This window comes from Cnephaeus nilssonii (genome assembly GCF_951640355.1).
Source record: "Cnephaeus nilssonii genome assembly, chromosome: 15".
Classification (NCBI taxonomy): domain Eukaryota; kingdom Metazoa; phylum Chordata; class Mammalia; order Chiroptera; family Vespertilionidae; genus Cnephaeus; species Cnephaeus nilssonii.
The window spans coordinates 43,872,056-43,889,183 of record NC_137086.1 but is presented as its reverse complement, the minus strand read 5'-3'; the positions used below and the strand labels follow the sequence as shown (position 1 = coordinate 43,889,183).

The 17,128-nt window shown below is 38.9% G+C and overlaps 1 protein-coding gene across 4 annotated transcripts in view; it reads left to right on the top strand.

The window, feature by feature from the left end:
• Positions 1–17,128, top strand: part of EXOC6B (exocyst complex component 6B) — a 516,821-nt gene that overhangs the window by 52,360 nt on the left and 447,333 nt on the right. For 2 of the 4 annotated variants that reach the window (XM_079791731.1, XM_079791730.1), the window contains exons 2-5: positions 5,887–6,052; positions 12,622–12,669; positions 14,290–14,380; positions 14,490–14,535. In XM_079791731.1, coding sequence (XP_079647857.1) covers positions 5,887–6,052; positions 12,622–12,669; positions 14,290–14,380; positions 14,490–14,535 — 351 coding nt within the window. Of the gene's footprint in view, positions 1–5,886; positions 6,053–12,621; positions 12,670–14,252; positions 14,381–14,489; positions 14,536–17,128 lie in introns of those variants that run through there. The other 2 variants (XM_079791732.1, XM_079791733.1) reach the window with 2 other exon arrangements.

Below are 17,128 nucleotides of genomic sequence, written 5' to 3'. Positions count from 1 at the left end.
GGCATGTACCTTGGTTGCGGGCACATCCCCAGTAGGGGGTGTGCAGGAGGCAGCTGATCGATGTTTCTCTCTCATCGATGTTTCTAACTCTCTCCCTCTCCCTTCCTCTCTGTAAAAAATCAATAAAATATATTTAAAAAAACCACAGATTGAAAAAAAGAAACATCTATGAGAAAGAAACATCAACATCGATAGGCTGCCTCCTGCCCGCCCCCAACTGGGGATCAGGCTGAAAGCTGGGCTTGGCCCTGACCAGGAATCGAACCAGTGACCTCATATATGTGCCTCTGCCTGTGCACACAAAATTAACATAAAATCTGGAAATCGTGGATTTCCTGATGTATACCCATGGAATACAAGTTTATTACACATAGTCCCAAACCCCTGTTTTAAACATGTAGGTATTACATTTTATTCTAACTTTTAAAAATTCTCATGATATTCTGTATCAAGATACACTGTAAACCTTTTGTGTTATTCAGCGTTACTATTAATTAAAGACAGTATTAGAATCATAAAGGCCCTAAGATAGGAGAAACAGGCAGGGGCTAGTGATAGGATATAGAAAATGTAATGATAGAGAATATGTAATTGATTACTTCCTATTTTCTAAAAGATTAATAGAGTTGGTCGAAGACTCATGGCTAATTACATTGGTAAAACCAAGGCCACACAGCCAGGTAGCTAAAATCCATATTTTCTTTCTTTGATTGTATATATATATATTTATATTTATAGGAAGTTCAAGGAGGTGAGGAGTAGTTATTCACATGTTATAAATTTCTTAACTTTGGGATTTTCTTTTTGAGGTTATCTTTTGTAATATTAATGTAGATCATTTGGGAGGGAAAAATGAGCAGAAGTTTTACATAGTAAAAGGAAATAGACTTGCTATTTAGAAGCTTTACTGGTTCAAGATATAACTGAATTTGAAACCAAGTTATCTAATATTGAATAATGTCTGCTTATCCAGTGGTCAGCAAACTCATTAGTCAACAGAGCCAAATATCAACAGTACGACGATTGAAATTTCTTTTGAGAGCCAAAATTTTTAAACTTAAACTTCTTCTAACGCCACTTCTTCAAAACAGACTGCCCAGGCCGTGGTATTTTGTGGAAGAGCCACACTCAAGGGGCCAAAGAGCCGCATGTGGCTTGCGAGCTGCAGTTTGCCGACCACTGGCTTATGCCATTTAGATTGATAAGTTTTTAGTGGTTTTTCCTCTTCTTCAAATGCAAGGAATTTTGATATCTTTACATGGAAACCTTTCTTTACCTTTTTTTTTTTTAAAGGGGAAAGGTTATGCTTGAGGTTAGTTGGAATGTCAATGGTAGGAAACTAGAGAGGAGAGAAATGAGGTTAGAAAGACAAAGGCTAGATAGATTCTGTAGACCATGGTAAGGGTTTAAGATTTTTTTTTTTGAAAAGAGGCCCTGGCAGAAATTTAAGCAGGGGGATAACATATGAATTATTGTTTTAACTGCTGTGTGTAAAGTGTATGCATTCAGGTAGGGAGAGGGGGACATGAAGAATGGAGAATGGAGACTTTTAGGAGCCTATTGCATTGTTTGAGTATGGCAATGATGCAGACAGGGACTGGGGTTTTAGTGGACATGATAGGATGTGGTCAGTTTTAAGATATGTTTTGGATGTTGAGTTGTCAGGACTTTAATGGATTGGGATGGGGAGTATGAGATGTATGATGGAAAGAGATGGATTAGGTGTGATTCCTAGATTTGTATTTTTGACTCGGGCAACTGGATAGTGCCAGTAGCTGTGCTGGATTGGGTAAGTGTGGGTGGGGGGACATTTGGGGAAGAACAGCTTTGGGAGTGGAGATAGTTTGGTGATAGATGCTTTTAAAAAATATATATATTTTTATTGACTTCAGAGAGGAAGGGAGAGGGAGATAGAAAGAAACATCAATGATTAGAGAGAACCATTGATTGGCTGACTTGTGCACACCCTCTACTGGGGATTGTGCCCACAACCTGGGCATGTACCTGACTGGAAATCAAACCATGACCTCCTGGTTCATAGGTTGACACTCAACCACTGAGCCACACCGGCCTGGATAATTTTTTTCCTGTGTTAAATTTGAGATGGCTTTTAAAATCCAATTGGAGTTGTTAAGTTGTGGCCAAATACTTGCATCTAATATTCAGGGAAGTGCACTGAATTGTAGGTATATAGTAGGAAGTCATCACTAGTATATGAATGGTATTTTAAAGCGGTGGGATTAGATGGCACTGATTGGTGATAGAGGATAGAGAGGAGAAGAGATTTTAGGAATATTTAGAAAAATAACAGAGAAGAAGGAGCCCCTAAAGGAAATTGAGAAGGCATGTCTGTGAAAGGATAAAAATTGCATTAGTGTGTATCATTGAAGTCTAGAGAAAAAAGTGTTTCAAGAAGAAAAGTGTGTTAAACCATAGCAAATGCTGCTATTAGATGGAGTAAGATGAATGCTAACTATTGAGAGTGAGGAAGTGGAAAGGGGTTTGCTGGGAAGGGGAGCAGAGAAATAAGATGGTACCTGGAGGGAAATGTGAATATAAAGACAGGTTTCGTAAAGTCATGTATATATATCCATAAGAATGATTTAGTAGAGTGGGATAAATATACGATGCAGGGGAGGGATAAAAGGGAATAATTGCAGGAGTCAAGTTCTTGAGACAACAAGGATTTATTGTAGCTAAGAGCTTGAAGTACTTTTCCATTACAGAAGGGTGGACAGAGCAGGAGTTACAGATGCAGGTAAGTTGGTTGATTTTAGTGGGAGAAGAGGAAATACTTCTTTTTTCTTTGGTCAGCAGCTGAGAGTGAGTGGTGGACATTTGAAGAGAAGAGAAAGCAAGGTTTTTACCGATAGTTACTTTGGAAAATACAAAGTGCCTTTTTTTTTTTGGTGGTGGTGGTAGATAAATTTAGTAGTATTATGTAGTGATGTTTATTAAGTGCCTAATTTATATTTGTAGTGATATAGCCCACCTGAGTCTAGCTGGCACAGCTATGTGATTGTTCTCCAGCAGTGTCAGCTTCTTGGGTATAGTCATGGAGTATTTCAAGTTGTGTTTATCCAAAATTAAGTTTTTCTAGATTAATTTAATTGAGGAAAAAAAGTGCAAAGGACATGTAATTCAGTTCTTTATTTTATGATGAGAATTCTATGATGAATACTTTTATTTTTTATTTATTTATTTATTTTAATGCATCTTTATTGTTCAGATTATTACAATTGTTTCTCTTTCTTTTCCCCCCATATCTTCCCATCACCCGGTTCCCTCCCCCCATTGTCCTTATCCATAGGTGTATGATTTTTGTCCAGTCTCTTCCCATACCCCCCACACAGACACCCCTTTCCCCCTGAGAATTATCAATCCACTCCCATTCTATGCCTCTGATTCTATTATGTTCACCAGTTTATTCTGTTCCTCAGATTTTGAATTCACTTGATTTTTAGAATCACTTGTTGATAGATATGTATTTGTTGTTCATAATTTTTATCTTTACTTTTTTCTTCTTTTTCCTCTTTTTAAAGAATACTTTTTAGCATTTCATATAATACTGGTTTGGTGGTGATGAACTCCTTTAGCTTTTTCTTATCTGTGAAGCTCTTTATCTGCCCTTCAATTCTGAATGCTAACTTTGCTGGGTAGAGTAGTCTTGGTTGTAGGTTCTTGCTATTCATCACTTTGAATATTTCTTGCCATTCCCGTCTGGCCTGCATAGTTTCTGTTGAGAAATCAGCTGACAGTCGTATGGGTGCTCCCTGGTAGGTAACTAACTGTTTTTCTCTTGCTGCTTGTAATATTCTCTCTTTGTCTTTTGCCCTTGTCATTTTAATTATGATGTGTCTTGGTGTGGTCCTCTTTGGATTCCTCTTGTTTGGGATTCTGTGTGCTTTCTGAACTTGTAAGTCTATTTCTTTCACCAGGTGGGGGAAGTTTTCTGTCATTATTTCTTCAAATAGGTTTTCAGTATCTTGCTCTCTCTCTTCTGGCACCCCAAAAATTCGGATATTGGTACGCTTAAAGCCATCTCGGAGACTCCTTATGCTATCCTCACACTTTTGGATTCTTCTTTCTTTCCGCCTCTCTGGTTGGGTGTTTTTTTCTTCCTCATATTCCAGATATTTGGTTTGACTCTTCTGGTGCGGTGGTCTACTCTGTATATTCTTTATTTCAGACAGTGTATGCATAATTTCTGACTGGTCCTTTTCCATTTTTTTGGTATTCTCATTTAGGTCCTTGAAGGTCTCTTCAAGTTTCTCAGCGGTTTTTAGAAGATTCTTGAGTAACCTTATAAATATGGTTCTGAACACTGTGTCATCCATTAGTTTGCTTTCATCTATCTCTCCTACTTGTGACATACTTCGATGTCTCCACATTTTGGCTGCCTCCGTGTTGATGGAGTGGCTTTTTGTGGTCGGTGACCTATAGGGGCCGGTAGCTCAGCTTCCTCAATCACCCTAGGTGGTCGCTCTTGGTACTCCCCTTTGTGGGCTGAGTGGAAAGTCTTGGTGTAGTTAAAAGCCCTGATTGCTGTTGGTACATTGGGAGGAATTGACCTCCGGTCCAATTGGTTGTGAGGGCCTGCTGTGTCTATAATGGAAGAATTGCTGTGCTGGAGACACAGTAGAGCTTTGGTGCTCACTGAGTCTGCCTCTTGAATGTGTCCCTTATGAGAGTGGTTGAAATCTGGTGTCGTCCACACCGACAGAAAAGTCACTCTCACTCTCCGACCGATGGCCGAGAGTCCCGTAGGTGTCTGGGTCCCCTGCGTGTCCCCAGAAACTGGAGTTCAGAGTGGTTGGGATTGTTGGTATCACTGGCGGGAGTTGATCTCCAAGCCAGTTGGCTGTGAGGATCAGCAGTGTCTCCGCTGGGAGAGCTTCTGTGCTCAGCTTGGATGGGGCAGAGTCTCAGGGTGGCGCAGACAAGCTTTGGTTTCCTGTCTGCTCCGCCCTAAGAGGGGCGGTTTCTCCGTGCCTGAATTAATGGCTGCACGCCTCTGAGAGAAGGCAGCTTTCGAGCCTCTCCCGCTGCCTAACAGACCAGTTTCTCCCCAGCTGGGGCTGGATTTCAGTGCAGACCGGAGGTTTTGTTTTTCTCCCGAACGAGAAATCCAGTCACTGGGAGGGCTGTGCTCAGCTTGAATGGGGCGGAGTCTCAGAATGGTGCAGACAAACTTGGTTTCCGTCTGCGCTGCCCTAAGAGGGTTGGTTTCTCCGTGCCCTAATTAAATGCTGCGCGCCTCTGAGAGAAGGCAGCTTTCGAGCCTCGCCCGCTGCCAAACAGACCAGTTTCTCCCCGACCGCAGCTGGATTTCAGTGCAGTTGGGAGGTTTTGTTTTTCTCCCAAATGAGAAAGCTAGCCACGCAGCGTCTGCTGCCCTCCCTCTCTGCGCGCTGCGAGCTAGCCTGCCGTGTATTCAGCCGCCCGCCCTTTCCGCGCTCACGGATCTCCGCACCTCCACAGCTCCTGAGGCTCAGTGTCCCCCTCTCTTTTTTTCTCTAGTTGTAGGTTTTCCACTCTGCCAGCTTTCCGGTGGTTCTGGACGGTGTGCACTCTGTTTTCCAGTTGTAGTTTCAAAATTGTTGTGGTAGGCAACAGTTAGGTGTTTACCTTATGCTGCCATCTTGGTTTCTCCTATGATGAATACTTTTAAACACTTAAGTATTTTTGAATGAATAGGAAGCAAAATTTTGGATTTTCCTAAAAAATACTCATCTAGCATTGAGACAGTATTAATATAGTTGGATTACTCTGTGGTGTATGTACTTTCATATCTAATTTCCAAATAAGTTTGCCTCTAGGGTTGCAATTCTTTTTCTATTTCTTAGAGTAAGTCTGGTGTAATCTTCATGCCATTTTTTTTTTAAGGTCTGTCTATGATGGTGAGGAACATGGACGATTCATGGAGAAGCTTGAAACTCGCATCCGCAATCATGACCGAGAAATTGAGAAAATGTGCAACTTTCACTATCAGGGTTTTGTGGACTCTATTACTGAACTGCTGAAAGTGAGAGGAGAAGCCCAAAAACTCAAAGTAAGAACACTCTAAGAGGGACTTTTTTTCTCTGTCCTGTGCTGGGGTTTCGACTAGCATTAAAGGAATAGGAAATATATTATATGTTACATATTTACTATAAATAAAATTTTTGTATAGTAAGAAAGGAATTTGTACTGACATATAGATAATTGAGATTATGGCTTTTAGCCAAAAAAGAAAACTTCTTAAAGTTAAATTTATTTGGGATAACTACATGTGATGAGAACCAGTAACAGAATAAGTAATAGTTTCTTTAAAACAGAAATTCATGACACCTATCTACTTCCTTGTTAGATAAAAGTCATCCCTGTAGGATGATGGTATTCCAGAGCCTGGCTATAGAAGTTGTCAGCATGGCAACCTAAGCCAAAGGAAAAAAAAAACAGTGATAGTTGTGGAGTGTCTTCTACCAAAGCATGAATTCTTTCTTGATATGACAGATTTAAGTTCAGAAAGGAGGCTAGCCATGTTAGTCTGGTACCTGGTCTAGCAATTTCACTTCTCTTGGGTAACTGACTTTGCTTATTGATTTTAAATGTGACCACTTCACCAAACTCTTCTATTATCCTCCTATATAATAAAAGCCTAATATGCTAAGTGTCCGGTCGTCTGGTCATCCATTCAACCAATAAAAGCATAACATGCTAATGATATGCTAAGGCTGCTCAACTGCTCGCTATGACATGCACTGACCACCAGGGAGCAGACAGTCAACCAGTTGCTATGACGTGCACTTACCACCAGGGGGCAGATGCTCCAACAGGTAGGTTAGCTTGCTGCTGGGGTCCCGCCAATCGGGACTGAGCAAGATGGGCCGGACATGCCCTGGAGCCCTCCCGCAGTCCCTCCCTGGCTGGCCAACCTCCCACGTCCCTCCCCAGCCCCAATAGTGCACTGGTGGGGTCCCTCGGCCTGGCCTGTGCCCTTTCGCAATCCAGGACCCATCAGGGGATGTTGGAGAGCCACTTTCGGCCCGATCCCGCAGGCCAGGCCGAGGGACCCCACTGGTGCACGAATTCATGCACTAGGCCTCTAGTTTTTAATAATTTATATGTTCATTTTTTGAGTTTTCTATGTAAACTAACTCATATGATCTGCAAGTAATAAGAGCTTTATTTCCTTCTTTCCAATCTTTATACTTCTAATTTCTTTATTTGTTTTTGTTTTGATCTTATTAGAATTTGAATTAAAGTCCCCAAAGGATATTCCTTGGTTATAGGGAACTTGACAGTGAGTGTAAAATCATCTATAATAATAAAAACATAATATACCAATTACACTGGACGTCCTTCCGGATGTCCTTCCGGACAATGCCACAGCGGTGGGGGCCACGGCAGAGGCCCCCAGCCACCACACCGAGGCAGAGGCAGTCACGGCGGTGGCGGGGGCTGAGGCAGAGGCTCCTGGCCGTCATGGTAGTGCTAAGGATGTCCAACTGTGGGGAGCAGGCCTAAGCCATTAGTCAGACATCCCCTGAGGGCTCCCAGATTGTGAGAGGGTGCAGGCTGGGCTGAGGGACACCCCCCCCCGCCAGGTTCACAAATTTCATACACTGGGCCTCTAGTCTTACCTAATAATAGACAAACATGTAAATTGACTGTACTTCCGCTATGCCACCAGCCAGTCAGTAGTGATATGCAAATTAACCCAACAAAGATGGTGGCTAATTTGCATACACAGGCACCAAGTGACGGGGGCGGGACACAGGCGTTCTGCCCCACCCCTGGTCTCTCAGGGCCTCTGGGCAGCGTGGGAAGGTGGGGCCAGAGTGGAAAGAGGTGGCTCCCAGAGTGGAAAGAGGCGGCTCCGGGGCCCGAGTGGAAAGGGGCTGGGCCGGAATGGAAAGGCGGTGCTGGCAGCCAGGGAAAGGAAAGCCCATTCTAGCACGAATCTTCGTGCATTGGGCTTCTAGTATAAAATAATACATTGGTAAGAAAAGCAAATAAACAATTTTATTGAGGGGAAAAGTGGACTATTGGATGTTTAAAATTATATTTTAAAGCTACAGTGATTTAAAAGCCAATTTGACAACAAAATCTGACCTAAATGGATAGGAAGCTATCAAACTTCTTACTCAGCCATCTCAGCTTCCCACCCTCACCTTGGCCTTTTCTTTTTTATGCTCCTGGAACACTTGTATTCCAAATATCTCCCTCCACTCTCTGTGCCCCTCATTCATGCTGGGTGCCAGGATATTCTGTTTTCAGTTACTGAAATAGTCAAGTGTAGGCAGGTAGCAACAGAATATTGCCTATAATTCTCACCAATTGCTGATATCACTTGCTGGTTGATACTCATCTTTTCCTTCAAGTTGCAAATTCCTTTAAATCATTCAGGATGTCCTTGAGGGGAGACAAGAATTGGGGACTACCAGTTCAGGTTTTTTGTTGCTCAGGCTCCACTCACTCATTCTAAGAATTGAGGGGATTAAAGTTTAGCAGTATACCTTGGAGGCTCTGCTCTAGGGGGATCCATTCAACTAGGGTTAAGAACCTATGAAATTTAGAGGTTCTTGAACTCTAGAAAAGAGTTTAGAATACAGTGATGGCGGACCTATGACACGCGTGTCAGCACTGACACGTGTAGCCATTTCTGATGACACGTGGCCGCTGAGGCGGCCGCATGCCGAGGATGAAACATTTGCTGCTCCTGAGGATGAAACATTTGTGAAATAATGTTTTTTCCTCAAAGTGACACACTACCCGAGTTATGCTCAGTTTTTTGGCGAAGTTTGACACACCACGCTCAAAAGGTTGCCCATCAATGGTTAAGAAAATGAAAAAGGTTAAACATTAACTGTTCAATACTATTTTAACATAACAATAAAAAGAAACTATTCTCCAGAAAGCCTACTATTTCTTTTGATTCACAGCATGTGTGTGTGTCTGATTGTGTGTATTTGTGTATTATGAATCTTGAGAAGTTGCATCCTAGAGTGGCAGTATAGTTACTTTTCATTGTTATGTTAAAACTAGAGGCCTGGTGCACAAATTCGTGCATGGGTGGGATCTGGCCTGCCCACCCCGATTGGGCTGATCTTGCCGATCGTGCCGAACCGGCTGGGGGGAGGGGCCGTGGGTGGTTGGCCGGCTGGCCAGCCCTGCCCCTTGGTTGAACTCCTGGTCGAGGGGACAATTTGCATATTAGCCTTTTATTATATAGATAGTATTGAAATAGTAATTTCTTATCAGAAGCATTGTTAGGCTATTATAGATACGTTTTAGTATCTGGTTTGCATGAAATCAATTAGTGGGCTGTGATCAATATTCTTAATAAGAATTGATATGAAATAGACTAGACTAGACTAGAAAATAAAGTGTATTACATGCAGTAAAGGTAAACAAAGCTTCTTGAAAATTTTGCTTCAGTTGTGTGTGTATGTGTGTGTGTATTCCCTATACTTGTGTACTGGGCTGCAGTATAAAATGTATTTCTTATAATGAGTTTAAGGGAAAAAATCAGAAATGTTGTCTTTATATGGTAAACAAGGTATTATAGCAGAGTCAATGATGCTGTTTAGTAATATTTATGGAAGGCTGAATTTTATGAGATGTCCAGTTTAGGGTAAAAAATAATCGAGTTTTTCTCGTATAACTGCTCTGTAGGGATAACACTGCCATTCAGGGCATCCTACCCCATTTTTATTCACATTGCTTAAAAGCTTTTTCTTGCACTGACTTAATATTTATCCTATTTTCTAGTAACATCCATTTATTGGTTTGAGTACTAAGCACTATTTTTAGCCTAACACCTTTTTTCTGATGGCTCTTGAGATGTTTGAAGGACAGGTATGGGGTATACAGTATACTCCATACCTGCTGTCCAGGTATAGAGTATACTTTATAGTGCCCAGGTTTAGCATATAGTGTCTCCAAAAGAATATTTCCCCCTCTTTGTGAGACAGGCTGAGTCTCTCCTTGAAAAGTTTGGAATTTCAATCAGTTGCTCTTCAAACTCTGTACCTAATTAGTGCCAGGTATGGCTTTCTCCAGCAGAGATTTTCTTGACCCTGATGGATATACTAGTACAGTTAAGCCCCTGAACGATCGATTGCGAGACCTTACGCTCATTATAATAGTAAAAACACCCCCCCCCCCCGTGTGGAGATTTAACATGCTAATGAAACATGCATGTATGCATGAAGAAGCATGTAGTTATACTGCGAAAGTGCCAAAGAGTCTCCGCCCCTATATACTTAGACGTCATACTTAGACATCATCTTTCCTGTATCCACTTCTTTAAAACTGTTCTCTGGCTTTTGTTTAGGGAGCAGCATTTCTTTTTCTCCCTTTAAATGTTGCTTCCCTGGGTGCTTGAGCTATATGTAATGAGCCCTACTTATGTGGTGAACTCTCTAGATTTCTGTGTTGGGAGTTCCCAAGAACCCAGGTTGGTTAAATGGTAGAAATCTCCTCTGTCATGTAGGACACCTGGGTTTGATTCCGACCAATGCACTAGGCCCTGGTCTCTGGTGATCTCCTTTCATTTCTATCCTGGGAGAATGAAAGAATCTTGGGCACTGGTAACATTTCAGCTAAAAATTCCTTTCTCTGTTTTTCATGTGGGTAGCTTTGACTCCCTCTTCAAACATAATCACGTCTAATCATGCTTCAGTTTGCCAATGACTTTCCTAAAACATGGCATCTGAATATAATTCTTATAGTGTGATTTTAGAGACTTACCGTCTCATTTATTGTAGACCAAAGATCAGCAAACTGTATCTTGCAGGCCAAATCCAGCTTGCCTCCTATTTTTGTAATTAAAGTTATTGGAACATAGCAATGCCCATTCACTTACGTTTTTGGCTACATTCTTGCTACAATGGCAGAGCTGAGTTGTTGCAACAGAGACTATCTACCTGGCCCTTTACAAAAAAAATTTGCTGACCCCTATTTTAGACAACATGTTTATTAATGTAGTCTTAGAGCATTTGGATGGCTACATCCCACTCTCTCTTTTTTTTAAAATTTAAATTCTTTATTGTTTAAAGTATTATGTATATCTCCTTTTTCCCCCATTGACCTCTCCCCGGCCATTCCCACTTCCTAGCACATAACCTCACCCCACTATTGTCTGTGTCCATGGGTTATGCTTACATGCATATCTTACAAGTCCTTTGGTTGATCTCTTACCTGCCGCCCCCCCTCCCCCATCACATTCTTAATTCATGTTGAACTCACAGGCCAATAAAACTAAGTGTTTCTCATGTGGTGCTATTAAATAAATAATCAAGAGGGAATTTGAGGATTTCTTGCTTCTGTTTGATACTTTATAAAGACTTTCTGTAGGAGGTCAGAGTTCATTTTGTCTTTGAAAGGGGGTGCATATGGTAATCTTCTCTGAAAATGATAGTCCAGGTATAGTTTAGGGCAATGTTTTCAAAAGTATGTTACTGAAAAACTAGTTTCTTGATATGATCCTCAATAAAAGGGTGTTATGCTAAATAACTTTGGAAAAGACTCTCTATGATATCCCCTTCTTGGGCATTCACAATGCATGTGCTAAATTAAAGGCTTCAAGAAATCCTCAATAAACTCATCTGTTCAGTGGTATTTCCCATACATATATATTTTCCCCCCCATACATATTGTGTATGTATGTGTGTTTGTGTGTGTGTGTGTGTTTGTGTGTTTGTGCATGTGTGCACCTCTGTGTGCAAATACAGAGTACCTAATAACTAACATTTCTTGGTGTTTCTAAGGAACATAATAGGAAATGCTGGGTTAAAGGAATGCCTTAAAAGTATAAGTAGTGGCAGTTACTGGTAGAAGGGTAGAGAGCCTTTGTCAAAGAAAGCTTTAGAAGTTAATATTACTCATGTTTTGATAATGTCTGAGATGGTGAGGAAATTACTATTCTATGTGCTTACATATTTTTATATCACTTGAGTCTTCAAAAGTAGATATCCCCGAAAGTGGTTCCAATTTCTTTAAATTATGAACTCTAGATAATTTTAAGGCTTGTTCACATTGGGTTGACTACCTGATGGAGAGATTAATTTAGAAAAATGGGAATATGGAAGCATTAGGGGCTGTCAACAATTAATGATACAAAAAGAATTAAGTTAAAATATTTTTTAAAGTTAGGATAATAAATAGGGTAAATTTGGCCTGAGTTAAAAAGGTCAGTTTAACTTCCAGGAACACATTAGTGAAGTGAGGGATATCTATGATAAAATTTGTTCTTTTTGCACAAAGTAGAGATGGTAAGATTTTGTGTGGGTTATTTTTTCTACTTTCTTTTTCTTTTCTTTTTTTCAAAATTCAAGTATGATGTTTAGTTGTTACAGTATTGATTGGAATATTCAAAATGGAACATACCTCATAGTAAATTTTTCTTTTCTTTTTTTTTAAATTTTCTTTTCATTGTTGAAGAGGCTATGCAACATTTAGTAGAAAAGTTGATATAATTTCAACCAAGAGGATGCCATTAAACCCAAATGTGGTGGAATACTGAAGCTACCTGAATATTTATTCTCACTTAGTCTTTTCATTGTAAATTTTGATCTTATCCAACTGTTGCCTAAATGTTTGTTTTTATGAGTTTAAATTGTCTTCTCTCCACAGAATCAAGTGACGGATACTAATAGAAAACTACAACATGAGGGAAAGGAAGTAAGGCCAGTTTACCTTTTGAAAAAAACCTTTTCTGTTCTCTGTCATTCTCTTTTAATGATTATGTTCTTGACTTAGTCGCTTGTAAGACCATAAGCAGTATATTGGCGGAATTTGGATATTATTGTTGCTGCTCCTAATGTTTATCTGAATTAAATGAATGCAACCACTAGAAAGCTTAATGAGAGAGGATGTAGCCTTTCTTAGCTGTGTTTTTAAATCACTTGGGTAGTCATCATAAGAACAGTGCTGTTCCCTCTGCCTGGAATGCTCTTTTCCCAATATTCACTTCACACCTTTCTGTTTTGTAATGAGGCATTTTCCAGCCCCCTTATTTGAAATTGCAGTTCACTCTCAACCCCCAGTATTCTTTTTACCTTTCTTGCTTTATTTTTCTCCATTACATCTATCGTGCTCTGATGTTATATATTTTTACTTATATATTTGTGTGGTTTTTTTTTTTTTTTCCTTTTGGTCTATCTTCTTTCATTAGAAATTAAACTCCATGAGGTCAGGAATTTTTGTTTGTTTTATATATTGCTATATTCCCTCTACCTGTCTAAATAACAACTGGAACAAACTGGTGCTCCATAAACACTTGTTTAAAAGATTTAATTAATATACTCATCAATTAAATCATCACAGTTTACAAGATTATTTTATATCCATTTTCTCACTTGATCTTCATAGCAGACTTAGGACAAAGTCAGGACAGTTGTTATCACTATTTTATTGATGAGGAATTAAAACAGATGATTTGCTAAAATTTATATAGCAAATGGGAAGGCTGGGACTAAAACTCTGATTTGCATGTAGTCTATTTCTGTTCTTTGTATTATGTACCTTTCTTATTGTCTAATACTTATTTATTGTTAACTCCCAATAATGTTGAAGATTAGCTCTTGATCGTAACTTACTCAGGGCCATTTTCTCTTGTTCTTTTTTTTGCATGGTATCTAAGCAGATAACATTTTAAGTTATGGATATGTGTATACTACAAGATGCTATGTAGATAGATTAGTACTTTTTGAAAGTTTGACACATATTTTAAATTTCGCAGAGAGTAATTTCTTCTACTTTTATTGTGGTCTGACATTAGACCAAAGCCTTTAAAACAGCTTTGGATAAAAAAGTGAGTTACTCTTCACTAAATTTTTGGAAAAGCACAACTTCTAAGTGTGTGGTTTATTTATTGAAATAGAGAATTAGTTGAGATTATTTTCAAGACTTATTTGAAGTTGTATAGGAAGGGTTACTTTTCTCTAGTAATCTAGCAATGATGGAAGAAATATAGGATCTTCTCAGAAGATGAAACCATAAACCACGAAGAATCTGAATAGGGTTTGAGAAAATCTGAACATTTTTTTGTTTCCCCCTGGATAGCCTCTGAATTTTAGGATTTCATTTTACCTAGCCTTCCCTTGTATCTTGAGGAGAAAGTAGGAAACCACACAGGAATGTTTTACTGGTTGAGAAAGGTAGTTCCTTAGTTACTTGGCATGTCTTACTATGAAACTGCCTGGGATTTTCTGATGAATTGAACACAGGGTGGAAAAATGTGACTGAAAGCTTTTTATTTACAGCTATTGGCATAATTCAGTTTTTTCCCCTCTTGCCAAGCTGGTAATAGCAATGGAAGAGCTGAAGCAGTGTCGACTACAACAGAGAAATATTTCTGCCACTGTTGATAAATTAATGCTGTGTCTTCCAGGTGAGGAACTAGAAATGGAGTAGGATTCTTGATGCAATTCCTTTAGCTTTAATTAGTGTTTCACTTTCTCTAAATAACGATTGTGTGCTTTTCCCCCTTCTCTTTCAAGTTCTGGAGATGTATAGCAAACTGAGGGACCAGATGAAAACTAAAAGGTAAGATTTTTTTTTAATTTAATATCTTTTGCCACCTAAAATTTCTGTTATTTAGAATACTTTCAAAGTATATATTTCGCATAACCTTTTAAAAATAAAGTTCATATAACATCTTCTCTAGACTTTTGTATATCTACTGATTTATCCTAAGATTTATTTACATATACTAGGGTTATGCTGATTTATTTTGTCATGTATTATGTTTAATAAGAAACACTACTCAGTTTGAGTTTAGAAGACCCAGTCTTCCAGGGGAAAAACCTATAACTGTTTTAGTGATAGTTGGTTTGAGAAACATGCTTTGGTTTAGTATTGTAGTAGAATAAATACTTACTGGTTCTGGTGCAGGGGTTCTCCATTGTAACAGAGCCAATAGTGTGTGTGTGTGTGTGTGTGTGTGTGTGTGTGTGTGTGTGTGTGTGTGTGAATAGAGAGAGAGAACGAGAGGCCACTTGAAGGAATTGGTTCACATGACTATGGGGGTTGGAAAGTCTAAAATCTGCAGAGTAAGCTGATAGGCTAGCAATGATTCCCAACCTTTTTTTGGCCACGGCCCACCTAAGAATCTCTAAAATCCTGATGCCCGCCCTGTGACATATAATTTTTATTATTCAAAAAATGAACTCCTATTCACGTGGAGGAAGGCTAAAAGGCCATTAACTTGGTCTAAACAAGCTTCCAAAGAACATGGCATCCATGAAAGAGAAAAATAAAAGAACGAAAGGACAGTTGAAATACTGAGGAAGAAAATCACTAAGAAATTGTTAAAAAAATGAATATGAAAATATTGCAAGTAAAGTTTCATAATACAAAATAGAGAACTGAAATGCATAGGTATATCACAATATATATTTATATACTTTATATGAGGCCCCTAGAACCATAAGAAATGCAAAAAGTCACTGTTAATAATTCATTCTCTAATTGGCTTCCCTTAAAAGTCAAATTGCCCCCCTGTGGGGCGTGTGCCCCATGTTGGGAACCACTGGGCTAGAGTATCAGGGAAGTGTAAGTATTGGTTGTAGCCTGAGTCTGAAGTCAGTGTGCTGGCGGAATTCCCTCTTCCTCGGGGAGGACAGTCTTTTTTATATTAAAGCCTTCAACTGAATGAAGTCCACCTACATTATGGAGAGTAAGTTTCTTTATTCAGAGTCTATTGATTTAGATGTTAATAATCTCATCTAAAACATAACCTTCACAGAAATATCTGGAATAATATTTGATCAAATATCTGAATACTGTGGTCTGTCCAAGTTGACACATAAAATTAATCGTAACAAGGGGCAAGGTTAAGTTCAGAGGATTTCTCTCCTGTGTGTTGTTCTGTTTATTCCAGAGGATATTCTATTGTGACTTTTTGGCTTTTCTTTCCAAACTAGAGTTAAGTATCCCACCCTCTCTGCCTTGGGGTACCATGCAGTATGAAGCTGCAGGATATATAGGACACATCTTCTTGGAATGTTAATTTTACCCAGGTTTTGAGGGAAAAGGTATGAAATTAAAATGTATTTAATATTGAGATAAGAATAGAAATATTGCGAATAAAGATTCTACATTCTCAAGAATTTCATGAGGCATCAAAAATTATTTTAATTGCTTAGGATTGTTTCCCAGACTCTATTCTTTTCTCCAGGAGGACATGTTCATATACATGAACATAGGTAGAACAATATGAGCTATGAAAGTAGTATGATTTTCCCTGACAATCTTTTTATAAATTTTTAAAATTACAAAGAGTGAAAAATCCTTGTGTTTTCTCTGAATGAACAAATATTAATAGTTTTCCTGTTTTGATTCATATATATAAATATATATAAACATATGAACAGAAAGATGTAAAGTATATCATTTAAAAAAATTACAGATAAAACTTATGTCCCCTTCCTTTGTCCTATTCCTTTCCCTACTCCCCTGAGGAAACCAGTATCATAACTATCATGAATTTGATGAGTGTCCTTTTGGTCCATGTTTTTAATATCTATAAATCATTGTATTATTTTATATTTTTAAAAATATTTGCATGACTGGGTCTCAATTCTCATTTTTTTTAAAGATTCACTTATTCATTCATTCAACAAAAATGAATTGAGTACCTAAAGTAAGCATTGCTCGTGATGCTGGGGATACAGTTCTGACCAAAACAAACAAAAATATCTGCTCTTATGTGGCTTACATACTAGTAGAGGACTGATTTTCTTTATTTATATAGGTCAATTTCACTTTATTTTTTTTCTTTATTGTTGAAAGTATTACAGATGTCCCCTCCTTTTTTCCCCATTGACTCCCTTTAGCCCGCACCGTCCCTTCCAGTCCTTCACCACTCTATTGTCTGTGTCCATACATGCATATAAGTTCCCAGGTTAATCACTCCCACATGCTCCTCCCTCTTACCTCCCCTCTCCCCCCACCTTCCCTTTGAAGTTTGTCAGTCTGTTCCATGTTTCTATGTCTCTGTATCTATTTTGTTCATTAGATTCTACATATGAGTGAGATCATGTGATACTATCTTTTTCTGACTGGCTTATTTCGCTTAGCATAATACTCTCCAGGTCCAAATGCTCTGTAGTAGTCTATTATATGAATAATTCACATC